General features: G+C 34.1%; 1 protein-coding gene across 3 annotated transcripts in view; it reads right to left on the bottom strand.

Moving 5' to 3' along the window:
• LOC102688390 (carboxypeptidase Q) overlaps window positions 1-13,769 on the bottom strand; it is a 141,784-nt gene that overhangs the window by 116,807 nt on the left and 11,208 nt on the right. For all 3 annotated transcript variants that reach the window (XM_015357085.2, XM_015357086.2, XM_006635645.3), the window contains one exon: window positions 7,047-7,254. In XM_015357085.2, the coding sequence (XP_015212571.2) occupies window positions 7,047-7,254 (208 nt within the window). The remainder of the gene's footprint in view (window positions 1-7,046; window positions 7,255-13,769) is intronic.

The following is a 13,769-nucleotide window of genomic DNA, read 5'->3' as shown; positions in this document are numbered from 1 at the left end:
ATTCCAACAAATTCTATTCTAAATATGGTTTTGTTTAGTCTTTTTTCCTGTTAACAAAAGAGGTTAATTTTGTAATGTAATTAAAAAAAAAACTAAATAGACTAATCACAATCCAAAATTTTCAATGTTATTTAAACCATCAGTTTTTAAGCATTTATTAAGAGAGGTGCCACAATTATTACATATCTATGATTACATATCTACTGTATGTCAAATTACAAATTCCTATGGACAAAGAGTCCAGGAGTGGACAACAGCTTTTCAATAAGTGTTGTTTTCCTGCCATGAAAAGATAAATAGCTCACACTGAATTAAACCAGAAACACACAATCACATTGTGAATGAGAATAATACTATTTTGGATTCCAAAATCCAGTCAGAAATTTATATTGTACATATTGCAATATGACCTATTATTTTCAATATTGACAAGTATCCTTTTAAACCTTGCTTTATATCAAGTACACTTCATAAGCACATTTGTATCCTTTTTAAAAGTGATCTGAGAATCAGGTTGTCCATTACTCATGAAGTTTGATAGCCTTTGCTACTTATTATTACTTGTTTTCACTAGAGATCACCTTATTTACAAGGAAGAGACTGCATTTCCATTTTGCGTCAGCAAAGCCACTAGTTTACATTCTAAAGTTCATCTGTGGTTTGATGTACTTAGTTTGAAAGCCACTATAATGCAGCTTTTCCTCTAACCACTCTATGGCCTTATCTGTTTCCACTATTCTGGGTGACACATCATGTGCACTCATGCATTTAGTCAAGGAGAAAGATTTTTCATTTGTGATGAAGCAACTTATTATCCAGAGTTTTAAACATTCTCAACTTTTTAATGGCTGATCCTATAGGTAAGAAGCAGGTAAGTCATATGATCTATACATTGAACAATGAATTACAAATTATTACAAAATGCTTGAAATGCTAAAATGAGAACACAAAAGGTTGTCTGACTATCATTTTCATTGTAATGTGTTCCTTGTCTAACTCTGTTTGATTTTGTATGCAAAAAAAAAGAAAAAAAGAAACAAAAACATGATCAACTAGCAGATTTCTAAAGGTCGAACTGCCACCAGCACCCCAAAAATGTTTCTCTAATATCATATTGTTACCAATGGGAGGGGTTATAGAAATAAAGAAAATAAGGAAATGACCAAGCAGATAAATCCATAAGTAAAATAAATCATAACCACCAACCTGTAAGAATTTTCCCAAATATATACTGTACCTGAGGAGTTGGTATAGTTAGAAATAAATGGAAACTTGTCTCACTATTCTAAAATGTACTCATTAGGCAGGAGAGGCTGTTTTTAACTGAGGGATGTTTCACCAAGGAAATCCAAGTTCCCTAAAAACTACAGAATAGTGCAACTGTCTTAGAAGGGTTCAAATACTCAGCTCCAGTCATGTCTTTTTGGATGATCTGGAACAAATACTTCTAGCCTGCAACCTGTTTCCTCTCTCTTGTGGTCTGTTCTTTCCATTTTAGCTCTGTTCTGTCTTGATCTGAACTAATTTACCCAGAACTTAAACTTTGCTTTGATTACTGAATCTGGACCCCTTGCATCTCAGCAAACAGCCCCTTTGCTTTAAAGCTGGAAATGTTGGCACTAGCTAGGCATTACCCATTGTTTCAAGCTTTTTCTGAGACACATTTTTTTTATTACCCATGCAAATATACATTGAAAAATACAATAATCTGTACATCCATGAGAACTGCGTACTGAGCAGTATCACTACTACAAGACATCATATGGACTCTGTCACTTCTGCTGTGAATATCTGCTATTTAACTACTATACATCGCTCATTTGACACACTGGCAAAGGCTGATATGATGCCAGGCCAGCAGTTCTAATAGCATCTCCCAGTGGCACTGAAAGCCATTATGCAGCTCCTGACTATTGTATTCAGACACATGTCTATTCATAATTCAGACAAAAGTGTATCCCAAAAAACTCAACTTTGCAAAAGATGAACAATGAAAAAGAAAGTAATATTATTTATTTTATATGTCTGGGTTTGAGGGTTTGGCAGGCATCACTTTCGGTATCAGTTTCTTATGTATTACTTTCCTGGACACTGTTGCTTTTCTTCTACTTGTATCTGTTCTTTTATAAAATCAATTAGCAAATTGATTGGCTTATCCCTCTGGTGAGTAGTTAAAAAAAATCAGAAAGTACCAAGCCTTTTAGTAATCAAGCACTAATTAAAGTTTTACCACTACATTTTACAAAACAGCTAAATATGCCTATAATATCTACTTCTGTGTAGCCTTTGCTTTCTTATATTAGGCAAATTCTAATTCCCTTAGGTGTTAAATCTTTCTGTAAATCACTATGGAATGGACATAGAAAAATGTACACTTGAGAGGAAGCCAATTGGTTTACTGTAGCTCTTTTGGTTGTTCATAGGTGATTCAAAACAAAATGAATATGCTGCAGAACAAAACTCAGCCGTCTTTAAGTAGTCATATTTAAAAGAAAAGAAATTTTCCAACCCTCAAGCAACATCACAACTCTTTGGAGATGAAATCGGGGCACACAAGACAAAATGGCACATTAAAAGAAATGTATACATTCTTTATACATTCTATTCCCATGATTGTGAAAACTGCTTTAAACTCAATTTGCTCTGCTATGACCTATGCTTCATTGCTAAGGATTATTCCATGTAAATATTTTCAATTACTGGCTCGAGGCCTCCCAATAGCTATTTCAAGCTTAACAGTGAACTGCAAAGGAGCAAAGCAATTATGCTTGAAATTAAGCAATTAAAGCTTAATTTCATATTCGTAATTTCATAATATTTTCTTGAACAAACAGGCTATTATTTCTTAGTACACAGTTATTTATAAATGATAGTGTCACTAAGTTTACTGAATATGACTTCATCCTATAAAGCAGTTGTAAAGACTACACTTGAATTTCATGGACTCAGACAGTGGTGCTGATTGTACCAACATCTGGAACTCCCTAGATTTCTATAGATTTGGTCAGCTGCTCATAATGTTCTTTAAAGTCCGTTGGTTTATCTTACAATCTTTTTTCGTAGACTTTGGTCCTCTATAGTAAATGTCTTTACAGCTCAGTTTACAACATATTTAATCTCAACTGATGTATGGAAATCTATAATAGTAATAGCTTCTGCTGATTCTGAGATGCTTGAAGCTAAATAAAAAACAAGCTTTGTCATGCCTTATTTACTTCATGACATTTCCAAGAACTAATTCAGCATTGATCTTTATGATTTTAAACCATTAGAGCAAAGCCTATATTGAAAATGCATAAAGTGCAGGAAACGGCAACATTGACAAATGAATTTGTATTAAACATAATCACTTTGAAATGCACTGTCAAGATTCATCCTTAGCAGTTGACAATCATCAAACCTGGTAAATCAACATTACAAATGAGAGTAGGCGATTTGGCCCATCTAACATGTTTAGTTGCAAGTTCTGTATCTTATTGATCTGAGTATCTCATCCAGCGGCCTCTTAAAGGCAGCCAGGGTATGTTCTTTGAGAATGTCTAGGTAGCTTGCTTGAGACTCCCACCACCCCTCTGTAAAAAATAAAAGTGCATCCTGTTTCAAATTAAAAGTTTTAAAAGCTTTTCATCCTAGTTTCACTGCTATTCACTGGTTTGCATTTCGATGTTGATCTTGAGTTTACTTTTTCAATGCCTTTGAGTATTTGAATCAGATTCCTACAGTACATAGTCTTCTCTGTGCATAGACTAAAAGGTTTTAGTTTTTTTGGTCTGTCACTATAAGATATTTCTTTAAGCTCAGGAATGTATCAGGTTCCTCTTCTTTGGAAAGATTCCAGAGCAGCAATTCATTTTTGTAACAGTGACCAAAAAATTGTATATTACAGCAGGAGGGTGTGAGCTTCCCAGCAGGAATACCCAGTTCTGTAGGTTCAAAACAGTGGGTATTGCCTTGGTGTATACAGTACACAGAGCTGTGCTTGAACCTTGAAGGGAAGTAAACATGGCAGAAGATACAGATGATCAAAACACTAATAGTTGACTCAGGCTAAACAAACTCACTGTTAAATCTTTAAGTCAGCAATATTAGAACAGTGACATTGATAGGTCCACTTCTAGTGATTCCTAGTGAGATTGAAATGTGAGACAATTTCCCTTTTTCCCATCAGATTTAAAATCAGATTCACTCCAGGTAATCCAAACAGTAGAAGAAAGCTGTAGAAGAAATCAGAAAGACTCTCCATAAAAAGAGTCTTCTGATTTTCTATATTGTGGAATACTTGGGCTAAAATGTCTTCCACTTTTATTTGTGAGCATTTAGAGAAGGAAAGAAGGAGATTTAGTCCTAGGGAGCATCCTTTTTTTAAAGGATGAAGGGTTTCTCGTAATATAATAGATATACTTTATATAAATACTCTGGAACCTGCAGAATTATAAACATCTGTATAATAATATTAATATAACCATTATGTGCTGTGTATTTATCTATATTTATTTATTGAAATAAATAATAGTTTGTCCTGCCTTGCTGCCTGTTCATTACTCTGCTATCAAGTAGTGCTAGAGAATAAGAAAATCAAGTGCTATGCAATACTCAGTATCCCCTTACTTCAGGAGGTAAATTCTCATTAATCTTTGTAATTTACTTGGATAGCAAGGTGGTGTCATGGCCTGATTCTTATTTGATCCAATAACTCCTTACTCTATAATTTTATACCCCCTTAACACATCACACAATATTTTAAATGAAGTTTTAACTGTGTGTTTTGATTACAATTCTACACTTAACCAAGTATCTTAACAGGCTGCTTGCTTTTTTTTTATTAATTTGCCTACACTATCTAGAAAACAAATTTGTCAGCAAGCAAGTCAAGCATGTAACACCCTGCCCTGGTCATCTGCCAGGTTTTTATTCTGTTTTTTTTTTATTTTTTCTCAAACTTTTAGAAATGTCATCTACAGACACGTCCACAGTATTTTCTAATCTTCTTATTTTGGTATCAGCTGTCAAGCTGAAGAACAATAGCAGGGGTAATAGATTTTATCATGGAAATTTCCACAGAAATATGTTCCACTGTACACGTGGTACTTTAAACTAGTACAGATAGTTCCCCTCTTTTTTCAGTTTCTCTGAAAAAAGAAGATCATACTCAGTTCAAAGTTTGACTTTATATTCAACTAATTATCTACACCAAATAATAAATCACTATGTCAGTGACCTTGTTCTTAAAGAGAACTTTAAGAGAAGACCTTGGCAGATCTACCCAACTTATGCCTTCAGAAAATGAAGAATACAACACTGTTCATGATCTAATTTGAATAAATTCACCTTCTTTTATCACAAGAATGTCTCTCAAAATCTCATGTTCAATTCTTATTCCATGCATCCAGCGTCTTTAATTAATAATAACAATAATAAATTTACTGATAGCTTAAGGGGGAGCCTGAAAACTCAATCTGGAAACATATTACTTACAGTAGGATGTTTGCTCGACAGAGACAGTTCACAAGTACAAACAAATTATATAAGGCGTAGAATCTTTTAGTAATGCAAGAAATAACACATGAAATCTACCATAAATTGCACTGCTAAGTTGCACCTGTCCATAACAGCTTTCTGTGGTGACAGTGATGCAGCTGTGCAGGAGATAAAGAGACCAGCTTCTCAACAAGTGACAACACATCTACTAGCTATGCTGGGGGAATTCAGCATGAAGCAGGTTAAAGAATGACAGCAGTCTCATGGCATTTTTTCATCACAGTAGATTTTCCTCTTTCCAAAAGACAGGGTTACAGCTGTTTGAAATGGAATTAACTACTGCCTCCCAATAAGTAAAAAATCCAATTTGAGAGTCTGATTAATATTTTACTGACAGAAAATGTGACACTTTAGCCCACTCAAAAGCTCTATTGTTAGAGTCAGTAATATTAAATACTGATGAAGTATGACTTCATTAGTGTGTAATGTACATCCAATGATTTTACATCCTTGAAACTAGGAAATCCAGAGCAGGGAATTTTGAATTGTATTTTTAAGTAACTCAGATCTCAGAAATTATGATACTGTAAATGTGTAATTGAGATTCTAAACAAATTACATTACTTCTCAAACACTAACTCACTGTGTGACATCTCTCCAAAGAAAGAATCCTCCTAATATGGTATCATCTACAGACCAGTGTATTCCTACTATACCAGTTTATTACTATACCAGAATTTTGATCATTGACATCAATTAGAAAGAGCAGTGGACTCAATTCATTGGCTATCTGTACTCTAGGGTTTTCTAAATAACCAATTCTCAATCCAAACTCACATTTCCTTGAGTGCCTACAACTTGTAAATTGAGACTTAATCTTTTATCTTTTATAATGAACACTACCAAAAGCCTTCTAAAAACCTAAAGACACATTACATGCACGGTGTTTATCCATTATCGTTGTCACTTGTTCAAAATACTGTAACAAGTTGGCAAGAACTACATTTTCAAATTCCAAGCTGACTATTCTCTAGAACTATCTTTTCATAAAAGGTTATCCCTCTAATTTAGATCTAATAATTATTACAAGCAGATGCAATCAACTTATTGTTCTATAATTTAATGGGTGGGTTTTCTCAAACTAATTATGGGTGGTCACTACATTAGCAATTGTCCAGTCTCTGGGTATTACCCCTATCTTGAGTGACTGTTGAAAAAGTCACTTGTTTCCTTGAATTCAATTTGTAAGGTAACATTGGGCCCTGGGGATTTATTCATCTTCAGTACTTTCAGCACAGGACACACTTCTGCCTCTTATTATGTACAGTATTAGTTTTAGTACATACAACTATGAAATCATGCTAAAACTAATTTAATGCACTATAATACAGTGCTGAACATACTGTATTTGGATCAAAGACAATAATTACCCTTAGATTTCAAGGTTTTGCTGAAATATTCTTGGCATTTACCAAAGATAAATGGTAACTTGGTATAAATATCATAACTTGTTTGTTATAAAGTATCACATGAATCTACAAATACTGTAACATTTGCGTCTGTTTTACCTGTTAATGGAAAAGGGAGTGATGGACCTTATGAGTGATGCCACAGCTCCAACTTTCGCTGCTTCAGAAGCACCAAGCGCTCTGTATGTGACTGTCTCACCATAGCTGACAAATGGTTGGTTGAACACAACTATCTTCCCTTTAGCTTCTCTAGCTCTTTTGTGTAGCTCATCAAATGAATGTACGACAAGCACTCCTGCTGTGATACCTGCAGTAAAGAAGAGAGACAAGATCAATCAATCATTTACATACACGTCAACCAGACACAGTAGCTAGAGTATATTCTACAGGACTTCTTTACACCATATAAAAAAACTCTATCAAAACCCTTTGGCAGTACAACTGGATGATTTTCATTTTCTACATTTTTTTCCATTCGACTAAGAATAAATAAAACAGACTTTTATTCTACAATGTAAATCTTCACAATATGCACCATTAAAGTCTGAAGCACCTACAACACATGTATTGATTGTATCTTCGGTCTCCTTCTGTCATTTAAGATGGCAAAAGAAAGATTTTGTATTGAGAGCTGCAATGAATGGGTACTGTTAATATATCTAGTCTATGTACTGTAAACTGCAAAACAATTTGAAAGCTGCTTAATGTTTTAAAGATTAAGCCAAAGTACATTTTCACATAAAGTTAGCTAGTTGGAAAAAAGATAACTTAGAGTGCAATACTATATATTCATCAAAAATAAAAATGACATTCCCTCAAAAGGAAATGGAAAGGATATTTGATTTTTTTTCTGAATCCAAGTACAGAATTAAAAGAATTTTGATGTGACATCTACCATAGGCTACCTCTCCTTGGAAGTTTAAACATCCAGTATATGTGTTAATATAGTATAGTCTGTATATATAGTTCTATTATGAACTGCAAAAAAACAAACTTTTGATTAATTATAACAAGCTCACACTTTCACAAATATTTCAACAACAGTATCAAGCCCAATTCTTTGAGAGTCATTTGGTGGTTTGGTTTTCTGGCTTATGCTGTTCAATTGAATGATTGTCTCCAATGTCTATCAACTAGTTCAGTTTAAAGTATTTAAGATCTTTTCAATCCACTTCAAACCTGATGACAGAGTATCAAGGTTCAATTATCTCCTAAACATTTAGAGCCCAACAGTATTAAATATATCCCTTTCATTAAATAATTTCTCCTTTTATAAAAAGTTCATGGACAGGGGTGATTTGAACTATAAAACACAATGTTTTTTCATTCTGTACTCACTTTATTTTTTGAAAAATTAAAACTGTTTAAATTTGCTCTAAAAAACTTAAAAAAAGAAAACTCTCTGGTCTGCAGGAACAATGATTTAAGGTAGCAGTTACAGTATAGAGTACCCTTTTTACCTCCCTTCAAGGGATATAGTACTGCTACATCTTGCTTTATACCACTGAAATTATTACATGCAGCTCCATTCTTTTTTGTTCATTCAGCATGAAATGTAACGACAAATAATATTATTTCAGTTCTCTTGACTTAAATCTGCCCTGTAATATAAGAAGTATCACAAAAAGTCTAGACATGCTCTAAATATTTGGAAGATAGTCATCTGAAAACCCAGCCAGAAAATAACAGGAAAAAAGACTGTAATGTTTCGGGTCATAACCATCAGTAGGAAGGCCTTGAGCATTATTATGACACCTTTGCTGAGACAGTCTTTGCATTAAAATTGCTTGGACAAATAAAGAGCTGACAAATGACTGCCTCCACAGGGAAGGCAAGAAATGCCTTAGATATTTGGTGAAGTGAGTATTGTTCTCATTCATTCATCACCTTGAACCAGCAGGAGGGTTCTAACACTTTTGGAAACCAACTACAGGAAAGGTAGAAAGGGGACCTGTCTCTCTTCTTACATTTTAAAAATGAAGAAACACAGACTTTTAATAGAAAACACAGGCAAATTATGTAGAAACATTATCAGTAGTATTGTCAGTTTAAACAATAGAACACCTCTTTTATATGGGCCATCTGATACTTGTTATATCTGTTATGCAATAAATCTTTTCTTATTCAATATTATAATAATAATAACTTACACTTATATAGCCCTTTTCTGGACACTCCACTCAAAGCGCTTTACAGATAATGGGGACTCCCCTCCAACACCATAAATGTGCAGCATCCACCTGGATGATGCGACGGCAACCATAGTGCGCCAGATTGCTCACCACACATCAGCTATCAGTGGGGCGGAGAGCAGAGTTATGAAGCCAATTCATAGATGGGGATTATTAGGAGGCCATGACTGAAACATTAGCAAACTATTGGTTAACCCTGTTTCTGCTTGATCTCCTTAATCAGTGTTCAGTAGGTAGTGAACTGATTTTTTGACAATTTTCAAATACTGATGAAGACTTATTGTCAGGTAACAATTCATACATTCTATGCAGGATATAAAGTCAGATTTGAAGAACCATTGACAAATTTTACAATGTTTAATTTAATTGTTACAAAGAAAAAAAGAAGATAGTATATTTCAATTTATTTGGTTTACAGAATGCAGGATCAGAATATCTTTTCCTTACACAGTTATTGGAAATAGGTTGCTAATGGACCGAGTAATGCAGGTAAATCTGGAATAATATCACTAGTTGCACTTTTTCTGCAAAGATGTTAAAAAACCTGACATCATTTTCTATATTAAGCTCTTTGTTTCCTGTAATGATACATTATCTTGACCTAATATAGCAATACCTTGCATCACAGCACAAATTTCAGTCTATAAAAGTTAAAGAACGTTTGAAACAAACATCCGAGGTTTGTTAGTATTTGACGTTTCCTGGTTTATTTCTAGATGTTAACACACGGTAGAGAAGGGCAAGGTGAAGATCATGAACAAAATGCTGTCTAATCATATTTCTGTGTACATATCTTGGAGTAAATTGTTACAAGACAAGGACAGCAAAAGCTTTTAACACATTTTCTCTGAAGCTTTGCTTTAGAGAAGAATAGTTTTCTTCAGTGTGGTTGACCTTTATGGCAATAATTTGTCACACTACTGTATCCATGCTGTAAAGCAGTACTTAATCAAGTTTTCCTCCCTGTTTTTTTTAATTATAGTTGCAATGCTCTGTAAGGGAAAGGCCTCATTTGGGTTCCCAAGCTAGTCACAGCAGTACTGTTAGTTTAGTTCTGGGTTATATCATTGGCTGACCATGACCATGATTCCTTCTTAGATGGAATGCAATTGGCTGAACACTGCCAGGGTCTTTTCACCTAAGAACTACACTGGTACCGTAGTGCTGCTGCTGGTTCTGGTAGCCATGCACTGTGAAAATAAAGTACAGTAGGTGCCCAAGCCAGTGTTCATACAGCATGAGGGCTGAAATGTTGAGATGAACTGTTAAAGAACTGGAGATTCCAGATTTAAGGGGGTAAGCTGAAAAAATCTAACTTAAAAAATATATAACGTATGAGAAAGAGAACTACTGTATACTTCCTTTGGTGAATAATGTCAATGTTTTAGAGTTAATGCCAAAAAATAATATCAATAGTGGTACTCAGTTTTCATGTACAGTACATTATCATCTACTATTCCTCTAGATCTTATATAAAAGTATCTGACAACTGAAAAATAGGAAGTAATAAAAATATAAGAAAGGTAATAGTTATATGTAGTGATAAAGTTATACAGTAAGCAGTTGAAGGGTAGCCATCAACCATAACAAACACTAGTCAAAACAACCACCAGCATCTGTACCACTTGGTTCAATTCAAATGTATGCATGATAGCATACCTGCTGCTTTGAAAGAGTCCAGAACACAGAAGTTCAATGTTATATAAATTTATATTGACATTGATTTTGACATTCAAATTTCAGAAGCATGCATCTCTGCTACAGTATTCTACAAATATCACTATTTTTTTAAAAATTGTCTGGATTTCAGGACTAAACAGAAGCCACTTAATTGAGGAAAGACCTGCAGCTATTTTTTTTAATTTAGAATCAAATTGTTTAAAAAAAATATGAAACATGATGGGTTTATCTAACATTTCCCTCCAATATTAGAAGACTACAGAATCAATTCATGTGCTACAGTAAGTATAATTGCTTTGCACAAAACCTCTGAGGTAATACATTTTATTGCTGTACGTGGACAATGGGATATTTTCCACTACATTAAACGAATAGACTTTATATTAAAATAAAAATAAGCAGTAAAGCTGAAGAATACGGGTTCTCAACTAAAATAAATGTCATGAATTAAGAACAATAACTGGGTAAAAAGATTTTTGGATTTTGGAAAAGACACTGGGTGCTTGTAACTTTCTTCAGAACATTATATTTTGTGAAAAAATGTATTATTTCATTTCTATTTATTTGTATTACTTAGCTTTTAGAAAACAGAATGAGCACATTTACTGTATAAAAGTGGGACGGAGTGCATCTTAATAAAGAAGAAAACAGGGTCATAGCAGTTCAAAGGGACACTCCATGTGGGTTTGATGTTACACATTCCATAAGATTAAGAGAAGTTTAATAACTGAGTAGGAAAGAAGCAAAAAGAAATACACAACCTTTGAACTCCTCACTGAGTTTGTATAAAGAGAGGAAAACTGACCTTGCGTTTTACTACTTTAAACTACAGTATAAGGACACAATACAATTCGCATGATGTTAAAGAGGGCAGCACAGTGGTGCAGTGGTTACAATTGCTGCCTCATTGTACTGGGGCCCTGGGTTTTCCACCAGGTGCTCCGGTTTCCTCCCACAGTCCAAACCGTACTGGTAGGTTAATTGGTTTCTGGGAAAATGGCCCTGGTGTGAGTGTATGTGTGTCTGTGTTTGTGTTTGTGATGGACTGGTATCGCACCCAGGCTAACTCGTGCCCGTTGCTTGCTGGGATAGGTTTGTGCATTTCCCAGGCAACCCTGAATTCAGTGAAGAGCTTAGAAATTAGATAGATGGATGATGTTATAATTATCTTAATGATCTTGTTCCTCACTGCAAACAAGCATTTCTGAAATCCTGGATTACCCACTTACTTTCATCATGGTAGAATTCTGCCTTATCCAGATTTAAAAACCATAAAATTTTAATTCCGTAAGAAAATCACTGAAATTAGTCTGCTTTAGCATCCTCAGTGACAGTGTATTGTGTTTCCTCATTCACAGAAACGAGTCCCACAGGTGAAACCGAACAAGAAATGGAGACATTTCTTATAGGATAAAATGGCGACAAAATGGAAAATGCTCAGCATCTGCAACAATCTAGACATGTGCTATACCCTCTCCTTATAGAGAAGCACTTCTTTCTAGGTTGAAGAAAAGATAAAAAAAATACTATATGCAAATGAGACCATTAAAGAACTACAAACAAATGCGTCACTACTGACAGACATCAAAACACTTAGCACCACTACTGATGTAGCTGTCAGTGCTTCAGTGACTAGATTACAGATAGTTCTGCACCACCCTAGCTCAGGGAGAACACAGGCATTCTGCTGATGTCTCTCAGCAGCAAAGTGTTTGACAGCACGTTTGTTGTGAAAACAGATGCATTTGCATATCTATAAACCATTTAATCACGCAACACAGAACAAACTCCTCTGAAAAAGCAACAGGGAAAACAATACTGTACAGAGAATGATGTTTATTCATATTTACATTTTATTATGTAGCTGTTTGACCCTACTGTATACAGTAAATAATTCTACAAGCCATCAAAAAATAGAACGAATATTATCTACAGAAATGCCAAAAGACAGCTAACAGTAACTTTAGGATTTATATTTGGCCCTAAAATCACTCATTTATAGACCTACATAATTATTTATTTATGATCAGTATAAGATCACTGATTATTTTCTGATATTTTCCAACTAACTGCTTTCTAGTTCTAACTTCTAACTGCTAGATTGTTTCTTGTCCTGAACATTAAGATAAATACAGTACCATTTTCAGAACTAAACAGAATTGTCTTTGGGTTTTAAATTTACAGATTTTTGTTTTCCAAGCCTAAAATGTTGAAGCCTTTAAGGTTTACTAACAAAGCTGCAGTTATAATGAAACTAACCTTCCTAGGGTCATTCTGTAATATTAAACCAATTCAGAAGGCTTCTACTCCAAGGGATGGCTACTAAGAAATGTTTAACAAGACTTATATATTTCAAAAGACTAAAAATCTTTTGGTGGTTACCAAAATGTCTCTACTTCTATTTGCCTTAACATCGGTTAAATTCAGATCATTACGTGTACAGTACCGTATGTATCAGTATACACACATATAATTTTTATTTTCATGTATATTTTTAATAATTTTAATATGAAACACCTCAACCTCAACCTTTTTTTCTTAGACGAGCACATCACTTTTAATAGTTTAAATATTTATAAAAAGATGTTGATCTTTCCAAGGCTAGCCAATATGATCATAAAACTTTTTCCTTCCATTTCCATAGAATTGAGAACTTTTCTTCCTAATAAGATACAGTCAACGGGACCTTGAACGTCTGGTGAACTTCCTGTAGTTTAGATCAGTTTTGACTCAAAGGGCAAGCTACTAAGAAATGTTTACCTAAAATACTGTACTTGAGAAGACTGATATTGTATACTTTTGTAACTAATAAAATGTCTACAACATGTTTCACAATATTAATGGCTGTACATTTAAGCATATCAGCTGCCCTGGCTAGGAAGTTGTATCTTTTTATTAACATCAACAGTTTTAAATATTATTTTACAGTCTCAATCATTTTCATGTTCAA

This window comes from Lepisosteus oculatus, chromosome 10, assembly GCF_040954835.1.
Source record: "Lepisosteus oculatus isolate fLepOcu1 chromosome 10, fLepOcu1.hap2, whole genome shotgun sequence".
NCBI lineage: Eukaryota > Metazoa > Chordata > Actinopteri > Semionotiformes > Lepisosteidae > Lepisosteus > Lepisosteus oculatus.
The sequence above is the reverse complement of the archived record's forward strand: the minus strand, read 5'-3'. Positions and strand labels throughout refer to the sequence as shown.